An 18,453-nucleotide genomic window follows, 5' to 3' on the forward strand; every position below is an offset into this window, starting at 1 on the left:
GGGAGAAATAAACTCCCTGCTGAGTGTGGAGCCTAACACAGGTCTTGATCCCAGGAACCAGAGATCATGATCCGAGCCAAAGTCAGATGCTTAACTGATTGAGCCATCCAGGCACCCCAAATTGTGATTGTTTATACATCTTTCTCTCTCAAGAATGTCAACGTATCCAGGGTAGGCATCATGTGTTGGTCATCTCTACACACCCCACAGCAGTAAGGAAAGCACCTGAAACACAGTAAGAACTCAAACGTTTACCACTTCATAAAATTATATGCTTTAGTAAGCAGAGTATTTTACATTTTAGTGTTCTCCAGAAACACAACATATTTTATTCAATTAATTAAAAAATGTTTGTTGAGCACTTAATTTACATCAGATACCTTTTTATATGTCATGTATTCAATTTTTCATGTAATTGTCCCCGAATCTTTAAGAGCTTTTTATTCTAGCTTCCATTTACAGATGAGAACCAAAACTAGGTTCAAAGGTAACCTGACGACATGCCCAGTGCTTTTTCTTCTAAAGTCTTATAGTTGAAAAAATTGCTCATATTTTATTTACTTTCCTGCCTTACTGAATAGAATGTGCTCAGTTCAGTGAATTCTTTAGGAATTGGCCAACGTTCAGGCTTATTATCAGTTCATTCTCTTCTCCAAAAATAGAACTCCCCCCACAAAACCTGGGACAAAAAAACAACTTCTGGTTGTTTCAAGTTATTACTTGAGGTTATCTACTATAAACTAGTTGTTCTCTCTATAACTCAGTAGTTTCTCTTATTGAAATAATGCAACATTCATACTATTTGAATTTAATTCAGAGGGATCTCAGAGACTTATTTAAATGTTACTTTAGGAGATGTAGGAGAAAATATAACCTTTAGTTTGTTTCCAATAGTCTGCCAGATACAAAGTTCCAACAATATATCCTCCCAGAATCAGAGAAGACTCTGATTTGAGAATTACTAGAAAGTCCTCCCATCTAAAGTCACCCATCAATGGCAATGTCTGAAATCCCATCACTAAAGTCCGTCAAAGGAAGTTAGCATTTCTCAAACTTGATTTTTCTTAGGTAGAAATTTTATTATGGATCCTCCAGCAATGATTTGAATAATTTTATAGGAATGATATGAAAATATGTTCAACCCTGAAACTAGATATAAATTCCCTTGCTTATATATTTTATATAACTATAAAGCTAAATTCTGTTTGTAAGCTTAAAACTTAAAAATCAATAAGATTGAAGCAAACAACATTAGTCTCAACCTAAACCAAAGTCTTGTATACAATGACCACTGATTAAGAAAATGAGGCCATAACATCTCTCTTCCTTCAGAGTTTTTCTCCACTTCTTACATTTTGCCTCTACCACAGAAACTCTTTACTCTTTTTCTCCTTTTTGTACAGAAAGAGAGAGTGTACATGCAAGTCCACACAGAGGGGGAAGAAGGAGAGGGAGAAAGAGAATCCCAAGCAGGCTCCACACCTAGTGCAGAGCCTGTCGCTGGGCTCAAACCCACAACCCTGAGATCATGACTTTAACTGAAATCAAGAGTTGTACACCCAACCAAATGAGCCACCCAGTTGCCCCAAGAACCTCTTTACTCTTAATCCAGAGCTAAGAGATGGCCTAAACCATCATCCTCTCAACATTCATGTAGTCATGGAGTAACTAGAATATGCCAATCACTGAGCCAGACACAAGGGATATGAAGGTGGCCAGGGTATAGCCTCAGCCTGAAGGAGCTTTTTATACTCTGGAAATGAAAAACAGATCTTGGGACGCCTGGGTGGCTAAGTGGTTGAGTGTCTGCCTTCAGCTCAGGGCATGATCGTGGAGTCCCGGAATCAAGTTCCACATTGCGCTCCCCTCGAGGAGCCTGCTTCTCCCTCTGCCTATGTCTCTGCTTCTCTCTGTGTATCTCTCATGAATAAATAAAAACTTTAAATAAAAAAAAGGAAAAACAGATCTAAAAATGTTTGTAAAATGAGAAATGATAAAGTGAAGATGTGTGTATGACACAAAGTACAATAGGAGCAACAAGGAAGGGGGAAGATTTTTGCAAATGATATATCTGATAAAGGGTTAGGGTCCAGGGACGCCTGGGTGGCTCAGCGGTTGAGTGTCTACCTTTGGCTCAGGACATGATCCCGGGTCCTGGGATCCAATCCCACATCGGGCTCTCTGCATGGAGCCTGCATCTCCCTCTTCCTGTGTCTCTGCCTCTCTCTGTGTGTCTCTCATGAATAAATAAATAAATCTTTTAAAAAGGGGGGGGTTAGGGTCCAAAATCTATAAAGAACTTACTTAACACTATAAAAAAAAAATCCAATTTAAAAGTGAGCAGAAGACATGAACAAATATTTCTCCAAAGAAGACATCCAGAGAGCCAACAGACACATGAAAAGATGCTCAACATCACTATATACACACCTTCTGAAATGAGAAGAAAAAAGGCAGGAGAAGCTTGAGCTAAATAGACAAGGAGTGGAACAGCATTTCAGTCAAGATAATAGTGCATGTAAATAAAGACAGCGATGGGGTAAGAAAAATCTGAGTAATTCAAGTTACCATAAGTAATTTATTATGGCAAAAGCTGAGAGTGCAAAGATACAAGAGTTACAGGTAAAACCAGAGATATAGATAACAGTTGATCATAAAGGGCCTGGAATGTCACAGTTAAGAGTTTGGACATTATGCCATTGGAAAGGAGGAGTTGTTGATGGCTTTCAGTTAGAAATATGATCAGATTTATATTAATTAATGATTGCTTTTACACAGTAGTGTTTAACACTATTGCAGAAATGTAGCAACTTTGTACAAAAAATTAGAGTGCTCTTGATAAAATTCCAGTAGCCACTTCACCCAGACTAATAAGTAACCCTTTTCTTTCCCTTCTCTTCTTGCTAGCTGGAGAGTTCCTCTACAGAACAACACAAAATCATAGAATTTAGAGTTAGAAGGAAACTTAACTATTACTTTGCCCGATCCTGTCATTTCCAGGGTAAGGCAAGAAATTTGACTTAGCTCACTCATCTATTCAGTGGAAAACAAAGAATCAAAATTCATGTCTCTCATTCCAGAATTCTTTCCAGTTGTCCATTTTCTGAACTTTGAGACCTCTGATCTAGACAAAGTAAAAGTATTCATCTGCAGTTTTAATGCTTGTGTTAATACTATTCTATTGACAAACAATAGGAGGTATCTTAAATAACTTATAAAGGTGCTTGAATTAATATCTGTAACATTCTTCTTTTGACCTAAGGGTTGAATTGTCAGACCCGTAGGGTTGATTCAGACTTCATAGAATCATAAAGCTTATCTAATAACAAACTTCACTAATTATTCAATGGATACTGGTCACCATCAGACATAGCCAAAACATCTTTTTTTTTGGCAAAACTCAAAACCACCAGACACAGCATCCCAAGCTGTTTTCTCCTGCATTGGGCACATTTAGGTTTTGGATGTATAAGGAGTTTTTGAGGGATCCCTGGGTGGCGCAGCGGTTTGGCGCCTGCCTTTGGCCCAGTGCGCGATCCTGGAGACCCGGAATCGAATCCCACATCGGGCTCCCGGTGCATGGAGCCTGCTTCTCCCTCTCCCTCTGCCTGTGTCTCTGCCTCTCTCTCTCTCACTGTGTGCCTATCATAAATAAATTAAAAATTTTTTTTTTAAAAAGGAGTTTTTGAGGAGTGTATTCAAAAGCATTTTTCACAAAAGGAAGATGATTTAATGTGAGGATAATCCCCTTTTATACTACTTTACAAAGCTTACATCCATTCCCCAAATCACCAACCAGCCATGCTACATAAATCTATAAATTCCAGCTTTATTTGTAATAAGCAATCTAGAGAGACCAAAACTGTCCTACTAAATGCATTTTATATATAGGAACTCTCTGGTATCTTTCCACTAGTGAATACTATGAGCAAGTTTACAAGGATGTCTGATGAGGCCATTTACTCCTCTATGGGTCCCAGAAAGGGGAAATTAGTCACAAGCCTCCTATGAACCATATGATCCTCTCAATAGATGCAGGGAAAGCATTTGACAAAATACAGCATCCATTCCTGATCAAAACTCTTCAGAGTGTAGGGATAGAGGGGACATTCCTCGACATCTTAAAAGCCATCTACGAAAAGCCCACAGCAAATATCATTCTCAATGGGGAAGCACTGGGAGCCTTTCCCCTAAGATCAAGAACAAGACAGGGATGTCCACTCTCACCACTGCTATTCAACATAGTACTAGAAGTCCTGGCCTCAGCAATCAGACAACCAAAAGAAATAAAAGGCATTCAAATTGGCAAAGAAGAAGTCAAACTCTCCCTCTTCATCGATGACATGATACTCTACATAGAAAACCCAAAGTCTCCACCCCAAGATTGCTAGAACTCATACAGCAATTTGTCAGCGTGGCAGGATACAAAATCAATGCCGAGAAATCAGTGGCATTTCTATACACTAAAAATGAGACTGAAGAAAGAGAAATTAAGGAGGCCATCCCATTTACAATTGCACCCAAAAGCATAAGATACCTAGGAATAAACCTAACCAAAGAGGTAAAGGATCTATACCCTCAAAACTATAGAACACTTCTGAAAGAAATTGAGGGAGACACAAAGAGATGGAAAAATATTCCATGCTCATGGATTGGCAGAATTAATATTGTGAAAATGTCAATGTTACCCAGGGCAATATACACGTTTAATGCAATCCCTATCAAAATACCATGGACTTTCTTCAGAGAGTTAGAACAAATCATCTTAAGATTTGTGTGGAATCAGAAAAGACCCCAAATAGCCAGGGGAATTTTAAAAAAGAAAACCATATCTGGGGGCATCACAATGCCAGATTTCAGGTTGTACTACAAAGCTGTGGTCATCAAGACAGTGTGGTCCTGGCACAAAAACAGACACATAGATCAACGGAACAGAATAGAGAATCCAGAAGTGGACCCTCAACTTTATGGTCAACTAATATTCGATAAAGGAGGAAAGACTATCCACTGGAAAAAAGACAGTATCTTCAATAAATGGTGCTGGGAAAATTGGACATCCACATGCAGAAGAATGAAACTAGACCACTCTCTTGCACCATACACAAAGATAAACTCAAAATGGATGAAAGATCTAAATGTGAGACAAGATTCCATCAAAATCCTAGAGAAGAACACAGGCAACACCCTTTTTGAACTCGGCCACAGTAACTTCTTGCAAGATACATCCACAAAGGCAAAAGAAACAAAAGCAAAAATGAACTATTGGGACTTCATCAAGATAAGAAGCTTTTGCACAGCAAAGGATACAGTCAACAAAACTAAAAGACAACCTACAGAATGGGAGAAGATAGTTGCAAATGACATATCAGATAAAGGGCTAGTTTCCAAGATCTATAAAGAACTTCTTAAACTCAACACCAAAGAAACAATCCAATCATGAAATGGGCAATAGACATGAACAGAAATCTCACAGAGGAAGACATCGACATGGCCAACATGCACATGAGAAAATGCTCTGCATCACTTGCCGTCAGGAAAATACAAATCAAAACCACAATGAGATACCACCTCACACCAGTGAGAATGGGGGAAATTAACAAGGCAGGAAACCACAAATGTTGGAGAGGATGCGAAGAAAAGGGAACCCTCTTGCACTGTTGGTGGGAATGTGAACTGGTGCAGCCACTCTGGAAAACTGTGTGGAGGTTCCTCAAAGAGTTAAAAATAGACCTGCCCTACGACCCAGCAATTGCACTGCTGGGGATTTACCCCAAAGATACAGATGCAATGAAACACCGGGACACCTGCACCCCGATGTTTATAGTAGCAATGTCCACAATAGCCAAACTGTGGAAGGAGCCTCGGTGTCCATCAAAAGACGAATGGGTAAAGAAGATGTGGTTTATGTATACAATGGAATATTACTCAGCCATTAGAAACGACAAATACCCACCATTTGCTTTGACGTGGATGGAACTGGAGGGTATTATGCTGAGTGAAGTAAGTCAATCAGAGAAGGACAAACATTATATGGTCTCATTTTTTGGTGAATGTAAAAAATAGTGAAAGGGAATAAAGGGGAAAGGAGAAAAAAATGTGTGGGAAATATCAGAAAGGGAGACAGAACATGAGAGACTCCTAACTCAGGGAAACGAAGTAGGGGTGATGGAAAGGGAGGTGGGTGGGGGGTGGGGGTGACTGGGTGACGGGCACTGGGGGGGGGCACTTGATGGGATGAGCACTGGGTGTTATTCTTTATGTTGGCAAATTGAACTCCAATAAAAAATAAATTTATTAAAAAAAGGAAATATATGTATATATATAATCAACTATAGGATTAGACGATTATCTGAGAAATTCCTAAAATGATTACACACATATTTAATAATTCAGAATTATTTCTGAAGCAACAATGTAATGAAAAAGAAAACTTGGGCAGCCTCGGTGGTGCAGCGGTTTAGCACCACCTGCAGCCCAGGGCGTGATCCTGGAGACCCTGGATCGAGTCCCACATCAGGCTCCCAGTATGATACCTGCTTCTCCCTCTGCCTGTGTCTCTGCTCCTCTCTGTCTCTATGAATAAATAAATAAAACCTAAAAAAAAAAAAAAAAAAAGGAAAGAAAAAGAAAACTTTGTCTTTTAAGACAAAGAACACCATTTTTTAACAAAACTAATTTTTTATTTCTAGGACATAAAAGTCAAATCGTATAGTCTATCAAGTTATTTATTATATAAGGGTTTTTTTTTATTACATGACTGGATCTAAAGTTAAAACCTCTAATTTTCTTTAAAAATCAGTAGGGAACTTGTGATTTTTGGTAATACGGAAAACTAAATTAAAATTCTTCCTGGCAAGTACTTAAATTTTTTCTCCATAAACTATGACAAATATATTTTAAAATGCATAACCAATATCTTAAGTAAATCTTCAGTTTTCAAAACTACAAAGAAAATAAGTATTTAATGAGTTAATTCAGGCTGCACTGGGTTTAGGAGATGTGGAGCGTGGTCTTGATGCCAAAGGCTTTGGTTTTCATTGGAAAGTGCACAAAAGAAGTGGTCCTATTAATGACAAAATAAAGACAAAGCCAAGACCTTTTTAAAAGAAGTGCATCCTTGGTGGACTGACAAAAAATAATTTATCCAATATCCCAGAAGATTAAGGAAGTTTACCTAGGCTCTGGATAGGAAAATAATTCCCTTAGTAATTTTTCTTTTAGTTGAGGTAAAATTGGTATATAACATTTCATATCTTTCAGGTGTACTATATTATAATTCAACATCTGTATGTACTATAAAGTGATCATCACCAAAAGCCTAGTAACCATTCACCACTATACACTTGACCGCCTTCAGCCATTTCATCCACCCTCAAAACTCCTTCCCCTCTGGTAGCCAACAATCTGTTCCTGTATCTATAAGTTTGTTTTGTATTGTTCTTTTCATTTGTTTGCTTCTTCCTTAACAATTCTTAATGTTAAAACTGCCTCACAGATTTGGGATTCAAATTTACATACACAAAAAAAGAGTAAAATAAGCAGATTTTTTAGCAATGTAGAAATAACCAACAGAAGTAACTATAGTTAAAAATACTGTATTATTGTGTACTTGAAAGTTGCTATGAGAGTAGAGCTTAAATGTTCTCACCATGACATTCTAATGCTAATAATGTGAGGTTAAGGATGCTTTTTTTTTTTTAAGATTTTATGTATTTATTCATGAGAGACACAGAGAGAGAGAGAGAGAGAGAGAGAGGCAGAGACACAGGCAGAGGGAGAAACAGGCTCCATGCAGGAAGCCTGACATGGGACTCCATCCCGGGTTTCCAGGATCACACCCTGGGCTGAAGGTGGCGCTAAACCGCTGAGCCACCCGGGCTGCCTGTAAAGGATGTTTTAACTAACATTATTGCAGTAAATGTTTCACAATACGTTTATCAAATCATTGTATTGTATACCTTAAACTTATATAATGTTATATGTCAATTATATATCAGTAAATAAAAAATAAATTTTAGTTAATTTTTTAAAATAAGACAAATTAAGGAATAAGCTTCCACCAATAATTAGGGCTGGACAGTGATAATTCTTTCTGAACATATTAAAGTATTTTTATGCACTAACTACAGTCATAGGTTTTTTAAAAATAACATTTTTACATTTATATAAAATATTTATATTATTCAGAAAAAACAGGCACGATTTAAATTAATTCATTCAATTTTTCCAGTATTCTAATGTTTCAGATGTCCTTGTATTTCAATGTAGCAAGCAAGACTACACTTTAAAAGTATTTTCAGAATATGGAAAGAGCATTTTCAGTTATGTAAATTACTTTTATTTTAAAAGAGCAGAACAAATTTCTGTAACTGACAGATTCACTTTAGCTTTTCCAAAAAAAAATGTTCAATATTTTTTAAAGCTAAATGATTATAATACCATGACTTGATATTATGTATTGTAAATGGACATTGAATCCTGACTGCTCAACCGGGTCTTTAAGATATTTGTAAAGAAGATTCTATTGAAGATAAGAATTGGTTGTTCACAGATAACTTGTATGTTTAAACCTAGTATACCAAGAGATGGATTGTGAAGAATAACAGTTTATGATGAAAAGTAGCCATTTCAATGATCTTACTACTATTGTTGGATGGCATATAGAGTAAAAGTGTGCAGACAACCAGGAGTTATCTTGTTTCCTCATCCTTCCAATTGATGACTGTCTGTATTTTAATAATCAAAAGGCCTTTAAGGACATGGATGGAACCAGAGGATATTATGCAAAGCGAAATAAGTCTATTAGAAAAAGACAATTATCATATGATCTCACTCATGTGGAATTTAAAAAAATTTTTTTTTTAATTTATTTATGATAGTCACAGAGAGAGAGAGGCAGAGACACAGGCAGAGGGAGAAGCAGGCTCCATGCACCGGGAGCCCGATGTGGGACTCGATCCCGGGTCTCCAGGATCACGCCCTGGGCCAAAGGCAGGCACTAAACCACTGTGCCACCCAGGGATCCCTCATAAGTGGAATTTAAGAAACAAAACATAAGATCATAGAGGAAGAGAAGAAAAACTAAAACAAGACGAAATCAGGGAGACAAACCATTAGACACTCTTAATCATAGAAAATAGAAGATTGCTGGGGGTAGGCGGATGGGTTGATTGGGCGATAGACATTAAGGAGGGCACATGATGTAATGAGCCCTGGGTACTATATAAGACTGATGAATCACAGACCTCTATCTCTCAAACCAATAATACGTTATATGTTAATTGAATTTAAAATTTTTTTAAAAGGTGGATGGATAAAAAAATAAAGTAATATTTCTCTAAAAAACAATGCCATTAAGATCATATATTGGGACATCCATGCATCTACTGGATATGTCACTAGCAGGATGGAAATGAGAGTTCCGTGGCTCTACTAGGGATTATGATTCCCACCTTTCTCTTCTACCCTCTGCTTTGATCTCAGGCTTCCAAAATGGAGAAGATGAGATCTTCACTGGACATTGGTGAAATGGCCCTTAAACAAATTTTTGAGTTTTTGGAAAATGATTTTGGTTAACAGCCAAATTGTAAAAGAAATAATAGGATATTCTATTCTATATCTGGTTAAAATGATATAAATGCAGTGAAAAGACCTAGCATTAGGTAATAAGGTAATACCAAAAGTGGCACAGTAAAGGGTTCTGATGGTAAAGACCTTTCCATCTTTTTGGGGGAAGATACAGGTGAAGGAAAACATTAGTGAATGAAGCAGCGTATTGTGATGCTATGTATTGAAGAAATATGTAAATTCAAATGCTGCAAGTATAGTATATTTAATTAGGTTGGAGTCAGGTATCTTCAAGGGCTTTCAATTAAATTCTATTCAACTGAGGAGGCATCACAATTCTGAACTTCAAGGTATATACAAAATTGTAGTAATCAAAACAATATGGTTCCAGCACAGAAATAGATATATAGATCATTGGAACAGAATAGAAAACCCAGAAATGAATCCCCAACTATATGGTCAATTAATCTCCTGCAAAGCAGGAAAGAATATCCAGTGGAAAAAAAGATTGTCTCTTGAACAAATAGTGTTGAGAAAACTGGACAGCAACATGCAGAAAAATGAAACTGGACCACCTTACACCACACACAAAAATAAATTCAAAGTGGATTAAAGACCTAATTGTGAGACTGGAGCCCATAAAAATCCTAGAAGAGAGCACAGGCAATAACTTCTTTAACATTGGCCGTATCAGCATCTTTCTAGATATGCCTCCGCAGGCAAGGGAAATAAAGGCAAAAATAAACTATTAGGATTACATCAAAATAAAAAGCTTCTACAGTGAAGGAAACAATCAACAAATCTAAAAGGCAAACTATGGAATGGAATGGGATGGGAGAAGATATTTGCAAATGACATATCTGATAAAAGGACTAATGTCCAAAATATAGAGAGAACTTACAAAACTCAGCACCCCCCCCAAAAAAAACAACAAATAATTCAGTTAAAAAATGGGCAGAAGACACAAATACACATTTTTCCAAAGAAGACATCTGGATAGCCAACAGACACATGAAAAGATGCTCCACATCACTCATCATCAGGGAAATGCAAATCAAAATTACAATGAGATACCACCTCATACCTGTCAGGATGGCTCAAATAAACAACATAAGACACAACAGGTGTTGGCAAAGGATGTGGAGTAAGGGGAATCCTCTTGCACTGTTGGTGGAAATATAAACTGGTGCAGCCATTCTGGGAAACACTATGGAGGTTCCTCAAAAAGTTAAAAATAGGGGCCTCTGGGTGTCCCTGCCTTTGGCTCAGGTCATGATCCCTGGTCCTGGGATCGAGTTCCACATCAGGCTCCCCGCAGGAAGCCTGCTTCTCCGTCTGCCTATGTCTCTGCCTCTCTCTGTGTGTCTCTCATGAATAAATAAATAAAATCTTTCTGGAACAAAACAAAAAGTTAAAAGTAGAACTATCCTCTGATCTTGCAATTGCACTGCTGGATATTTATCCAAAGAATACAATTCTAATTTGAAGGGATACATGCACACTGATGTTTATAGCAGCATTATCTACAATAGCCAAATTATGGAAACAGTGCAAATGCCCATCAACTGATGAATGGATTTTAAAAAAGTGGTACACACACACATATGATGGAATATTATATTACTTGGCCATAAAAAAAAGTAAAATCTTGCCATTTGCAATCACATGAATGGGGCTAGAGTATTATGCTAAGCAAAATAAGTCAGAGAAAGACACCATATAATTATTAAAAATACCATATAATTTCATTCCCATGTGGAATTTAAGAAACAAAACAAATGAGCAAAGGAACAAAAAAAGAGAGAGAGAGCGGGGGAAACCAAGAAACGAACTCTTGATTATCAAAAACTCAGCCATCAAACTGTTGGTTACCAGAGGGGAGGTAGGTAGGAGGATGGGTTAAATAGATGATAAGGATTAAGGGATACACTTGATGTAATGAGCACTGGGTGTTATTTGCATGCTGAATCACTATATTGTATACCTGAAATTAATATTACACTATATGTTAACGAACTGGAATTTAAATGAAAACTTTAAAATTTAATTTTTTTTCATTCTAATCAGCAGAGACTTGAGTTTCTATTCTATATAAAGGTGTTGTGGGGATAAAGTAAGTCTTCTCCTTCAAAAAGTTTAACTTTATTGGTTCAGAAAAAAATCCATGCTGGAGTAAGATATATATTTTACAATTTGTGAAATCAATAATCCAATGGAATTTTCTAGGCTTATAAAACTAGGAATCAGGGACGCCTGGGTGGCTCAGCAGTTGAGCCTCTGCTTTTGGCTCAGGGTGTGATCCCAGTCCTGGGATGGAGTCCCACATCAGGCTCCCTGCAAGTAGCCTGCTTCTCCCTCTGTGTCCCTGCCTATCTCTGATTATCTCTCATGAATAAATAAATAAAATCTTTAAAATCAATCAATCAAGGAATCACCTATACAGCTTTTATGAAATTCCAGTGATTTGTAAGAAAATTATAAACTTGTAAAAAGTTTTAGAACAAATTGCTTCTGAGCAATGAAATACATATACTCTAAACTGTTATTTATCAAATACACTGTCTCTGTTACAGGCTGAATTATATTTTCTCAAAATTCATATTGGATTCCTAATCCCCAGGACCACAGAATGTGACCATATTTGAGTTAGGATCTTTAAAGAGGTAATTAAGTTATAATGAGCTCAGTGAGGTGGAACTTAATCTAATATGACTGGCATCCTTATAAGAAAAGGAAATTGGGACAGAAACATGACCAGGGTGAAGACAAAGTGAAGACATAGAGAGAAGATGGCCATCTACAAGCCAGAGACCTACAATACTTCCCTCCCTCATGACCTTCAGAAGAAGCCAACCTTACTGACTTGTTGATCTAGGACATTTAGCTTCCAAACTGTGATAAACAAATTTCCATTGTTTAAGTCATCCAGTCTATAGTAATTTGCTCTGGCAGCCCTAGCAAATTAACATACTCTGCTTAGTTCTAATATAATCATCATTATGAATCTGAGATGAACATTAGGCTATTGGGAATGCAAAGCAGTATGTCTCATTTTCCACTATAGTTTCTAAGAGTTCTGTTAATCTGATCAATTAATAAAATACTTATGAAAAAAAAAAAACACCAGAAGAACAGAAAAAGGAAAAAGTAGTTATCTCATGGTGTAGGACTAGAGATGGGAACTTTGGGGGAATGAACTGTTCCTTTTATTATAAGCCTTTATGCACATATTTTTTAATCATTTGCATGTTACTTTGATTAAATTAGATGCATACAAATGGGTAGGTGGGTAATTAGAAAAGAAAAATAAATAAAACCAATGGGCAATGTGATCACATTTAAACAATTCAAATCAACAATGAAGTTTTGTTTAATCCTCCACTTATAAACTATTCTCAGGGGCATTTTGACTCTTTAAAGTTCATAAACAGAATTCAAATCACCCAAGCAGAAGTAATTTGCTGCTTTTAAGCCAAAGCCCTGACTAGCTACAGAGTTGCCTCTAGGAATTAACCAGAACAAAATCCCGATTAAACAACTAATTGGCTTGTCTACTAATGAAAAGAAAAACAAAGTTCATTTCTCTACCTTGAGACAGAGTTGTAAAAACAGAAGTTTTCAGAACCACCTCAGAGAAAATGTTTAAATCACTGACAATAAAATCCAACAAGGTGAAGCCTAGAGAAGAGAATGATGAGAATAAACAAGATCCTGATCCAAGCAATCAGCCTCAGCAATCTACAAGACAGGTATGCTACTTATATTCCTAAATCAGTCTTGATTATTATCTTTTTTTGTCTAGTGATAGATTTTTGTCCAGTGTTCTGATATACACTGTGATATGTAAAATTGCTTTACTGTTTTCACCTGCTACCATTTGGGTCGTGCACTGTTTGTCTTCGGGGTGTTATCACCATTGTTTTATATATACTATGTATATTTGCTTTAAAATAGATTAATAAATGTTTAGAAGACTGCATTAGGAGTTGGAAAAGCCAAGTAAGACTTCTCATTATTGTTTACACTTCTATATCATCCAAAATTAAATAATTTCTCAAGTATTAAATGGGCTCTATGAATTTGTTTCAACAAAGAATGTCAAACATCCTGGTGAAGGTAAACTACAATTTAACAATAATTGCTCTAGACCAGGAGCTCTTGATAGGGAACACTTCTGCCACTTCGGACAATTGGCAATGTATGTAGTTATTTTTGGTTGTCACAGGTTGGTAGAAATGTTACTTTCATCTAATGAATAGAGGCCAAAGAGGCTACTAGACATCCTACAATGTACAGGACAGCCCTTCAGAACATAGAATTATCCAGTTCAAAATTTCAGCACTGCCGAAGTGGAGGAACCTTGCTCTAAACAAGTATTTTTCATAAGTTCTAGGTCTACTCATTTCTTCATGTGTAGCCTTGTTGTATAAACCAGAGATAGTATATATAAAGCACATGGTAGAGACTTCCCAAATGTAATTATTATTATAAATATAATTTGTGTTTATATGACATTTAAGTCCAAAGTGATCATTACATGATCAATATTCACTTACAACTGTCTATAGAACAATTTTCATAAATTACTAACTGGATTTACCTAAAAGTGCTATGTAAGATTTTTAGAGCAATAATTATTTTCTCATATAAAAGAATTGGATGAGAGATGTCAAGTACAAGCAGGAGTGTACCTCAGGGACTAAAATAGCATGGTCTAATGATTCAGGCTTAAATGAGCCCAGAGTATAGAAAATACTGAGATTACTTAGCATTGGCCCTGGAAAATCTGCCTTTTATTTCTAATTAACATTGACTGTGTTAGGAATGGAGAGCAGATATAGAGGATGTGCTTAATATTGCTTCATGAGAGTGCTCTTGACTTCTTTCTAATTCTTATCCTAAAATGAATAATCCCACACTTTGAAAAATATTTATATGTTTAAAAACTCAAGGAGTGTCACAATTGTTGAACTGGGTACTTCTTTCAGCTACTCTTGTGTTTCTTGCTGGGAAAGTCACTGCAATATTTAACCCCCATCTATCGTAATTATTTTTCCACAGAGCACATAAAAAAAACTAATATATTATTCTCTCAGAGAACATAATAGCTAACAATAATTACTATGTGCCAGGCAAGGTACTATCCTTTTCCAAGTACTAATGTATGAAATCTTCAGAATAATCATGAGTCCTATTATAATTTGCTGCTTACAGACAACTGGCAAACCTTGGACTTGAGCACCTGAGGGCTAAATTTCTAGGCTATACTTACTCGGAACAAATGAATATTAGTTGAATCAACTTTCTAAATACTCTACTTGCAGGATAAAGGGATGTTAGAGAGAAGGCAAAAAGAACAAACTCCTTACAGGGTTGTCTTTCCTTCAGAAACATTAATACTAGAGAAGTACTTAGACTAGACACAGGTAGAACAACTCTTGTGTATATCCCATGACATTCTGACAATACTCATGTATGGATGTTAACATGAAGTCGACTGGCATTGAAATATATTTTAAATGGCATATTTTGGGAAATTATTTGCATCTACTCTTAAATGTAATAACATGTTGGTAGAGGAAATAGAACTTTTCTCTAGTTTCAAAAATGCTAAATATTAAAAATGACAGAAAGTTGTAACTATATTTTTATCCACAGAATATAACCTGTTTTAAAGATTTTATTTATTTATTCATGAGAGACAGAGAGAGAGAGGTAGAGACACAGGCAGAGGGAGAAGCATGCTCCATGCAGGGAGCCTGACATAGGACTTGATCCCAGGACTCCAGAATCACATCCTGGGTCAAAGGCAGGCTCTAAACCGCTGAGCCACCCAGGGATCCCAGAATATAACCTTTTAAGATGGCATTTAAACAACAAGTTTCTGAAATACAAATAGATGATTTGAGGCCTATGGGAAGATACTCAAGAATGAATAAATCAATTTACATTGTTCTTTTAAAGTGTCATCTAGGAGTTAGTTCTCAACCCAAAATATCATAGGTGACTTCCATTTGTCAATAACCAATAAATCAAGACTTGCAAACTCAGATGAACCCAGACTCTCATACTATAGAATAAGACCATTCACACAAATCTACATATGTATACATGAAAAGACTGTGATGAAAATGTTTATGAATAGCATCATATGATGTAAAAGTACTCGATTGAAGTCAGAGGCTTCATAACATATCCAGGGATATCTTTCTAGCTACTTAATGAATTTCCTACTCAATAACAAGAATAATAATAGCTGTCTTGCCTAACACATATGGTTACTGTGAGGCTTAAATTAAATCATCTGATTAATTTACTTTCCAGTTTAAAATGTTCTGACATACAGTACCTATAAACAATGTCAAACTCCACATCAAAGCTTATGAGACTCTCAAGGCCTCTGTCCCTGTCTATTTAGCTATAGTCTTATTTTCTCATATTGTTTCCCATTCAACCACTTCTACTTTAGTTTTCCCCAACCTGTATGCAATCATACCTTAGACATCCTCTGCCTGGAATATTTTCTATGCCTGAAAAAAAAAAAAAGAAAGAAAGAAAGAAAGAAAGAAAGAAAGAAAGAAAGAAAGAAAGAAAGAAAGAAAGAAAGAAAGAAAGAAAGAAAGAAAGAAAGAAAGAAAGAAAGAAAGAAAGAAAGAAAGAGAAAGAAAGAAAGAAAGAAAGAAAGAAAGAAAGAAAGAAAGAAAGAAAGAAAGAGAAAGAAAGAAAGAAAGAAAGAAAGAAAGAAAGAAAGAAAAAGAAAGAAAATCATCTTGATTTATAAAACCAAGAGCCACTTCCTTTTTACAGTCTCCTGTAATAGGAGTCTCTTTTAATGGTCTCCTCCATTTCCTTCTACTCCAGTAGAATTGACCACTCCACCTTTATGCCCTGTTGTATCCTCTACAGACATTGTCTCATCACCTATAACATTTCCTTGCATTTACATTTGTGTGTGTTTGTTTCCCCTACTAGACTATGAACTGCTTCGGAGCCAACATTTCTGTGTTCTAACCTTTTATTTTATTTCACTCTATCCCCATAAGGGACATCCTCAAACACACACTGGCCACACCCAGTGAGACACACCTACATTTCAAAGGAAAGCTTAGATGCTCAGACAAATGATGAGGTAGACGCAAATGAAATCAGAAAGAGAAGAGAGCTCTGAATTAAGAAACTAGACTACTTTCTTCTCTCCATCACTTAAAGTTCTACTACTAAGGACATATACCAGTACCAATACTAGGGCTGTAGGGAGTGGGACTGAAATTGGGAAGAACATGTGCCAGGGAGATGCAGCAACCACACTGCCAAAAAAAAAAAAAGGAGAGTGCCTAATGCCTGCAAGCTGTGAAGGTCAAGGCTGATTATTCAATAATAAATTGAATATAATTATTATTAATAAAAATAATAAAGCCAAGAATATTCATTTAAATACAAGAATTATCATTTGTAGTATACCATAAACAAATGACAAACTTATGATTTGCTTGATCTTTGAATAAAAAATTCTGCTCTATTTTACCTTTAAATTTATTTTTATGTAAATTCATCATGTACAATCTTTATTTTGTTTCTTAAAGGGAGAAAACAAAAGTGAAAATAAATCTCTCCAAACCAAGATGACTCCAGTCACGTTTGAAGAATCACATGCCAAAATGCAAGGTCAGAACCCAAATCTGTAGGAAAAAAATTAAGTAAAATGCATATCTCTCTTAAATGTGTTACCTTAACTAGGTTAGTCACCTAGAATAAATCACACTTGAGCTACCTTAAAGATCTGAATGTTTATAAAAACATTATTTCTCCATTCCATCACTTTTAATGCTTTATTTATTTATTTATTTATTTATTTATTTAAATGCTTTTTTATTACCTACTGTGTGTCAGGCACTGTTCTATGGACTGAAGATACAGTAGTGAACAATATGGGCCAAGTCTGTGTTAACATAGGCATATAATGAACAATATAATTTCACATAAGGGTTATAAAATAATAAAATAGTTGTGAATTATATATATTTAAAGTTTCAATGGTCAGACCTCCGCTCTTATTCCTTTAAATACTCTCCATTAGAAATCTCATCTACTCCTAAGGTTACCATTACTCATTCCTGTATCGGTAATTCCATAGCAGACCCAATTCCTTTTTGAAGACTCTGTCCAATATTTTCTAAGTAACCACTGGACATATACACCTGTATGTTCTGCTACCATTCTGTTTCATTATGACTTATTTTATAATAGTGATGGTTTCAAATCAACAGTTCTTTTCACATACAAATACAACATTAATGGTATGAAACCAAGGATCACATCTTTGAGATGACAAGTTTATTATCCTTGTTATACTTTTTTTGAAGTGTATTTGTAAGCTTAATTTTTCATAGCTGGTAATAAAAACTCTTGTGGAAGCTTCATTTAACAGAGAAGCTTTTTGGGTGGAAAGGAAAAAAATAGTTTCATTTAAATCTGCAGACGTAGCATGTCTTCAAAGACTTTAATAGGAATAACAGTTATATTTAAGATATTTTGTTTTGAAAAAGCAAAATTATTAGTGTTTAAAGATAGCCTTTTATATGTGCTTGGTATTTTTATATTCTTCACTTCAAAACACGCAGGTGCAATGTCACAATATCTGCAGATGTTGATTTCTGATTATAGAACTCTTATCTTCTGCAGAGCATGGTTTAATTTTTATCTGCCATGGAAATGAAGAACGTAATACATTTTGGATTCAAATAAAGATAACTTTCTAAAGTCCTCTTTTGATTACAATCATCTTTCTTAGGCTTCCACTTCACTTATATAGTACATTAAATCCTTCTTTAAAAAATGTTTTGGTACCAGTAAGGGATATGTAAATGACTTCTCTAATAGTTTATG

General features: G+C 35.8%; 1 protein-coding gene across 8 annotated transcripts in view; it reads left to right on the plus strand.

Moving 5' to 3' along the window:
- CNGB3 (cyclic nucleotide gated channel subunit beta 3) overlaps window positions 1-18,453 on the plus strand; it is a 247,341-nt gene that overhangs the window by 86,567 nt on the left and 142,321 nt on the right. For 5 of the 8 annotated variants that reach the window (XR_012019912.1, XR_012019913.1, XM_072804003.1 and 2 more), the window contains exons 2-3: window positions 13,166-13,316; window positions 17,151-17,232. The exons of 2 other annotated variants lie outside the window; for them this stretch is intronic. Coding sequence is in view for 4 of the 6 variants with exons in the window: in XM_072804003.1 (XP_072660104.1) it covers window positions 13,206-13,316; window positions 17,151-17,232 (193 nt within the window). In the remaining 2 variants the exon portion in view is untranslated. The remainder of the gene's footprint in view (window positions 1-13,165; window positions 13,317-17,150; window positions 17,233-18,453) is intronic. One more of the 8 variants, XM_072804005.1, reaches the window with a different exon arrangement.

The sequence above is a fragment of the Canis lupus genome, chromosome 28 (assembly GCF_048164855.1).
Source record: "Canis lupus baileyi chromosome 28, mCanLup2.hap1, whole genome shotgun sequence".
NCBI classification, from domain to species: Eukaryota; Metazoa; Chordata; class Mammalia; order Carnivora; family Canidae; genus Canis; species Canis lupus.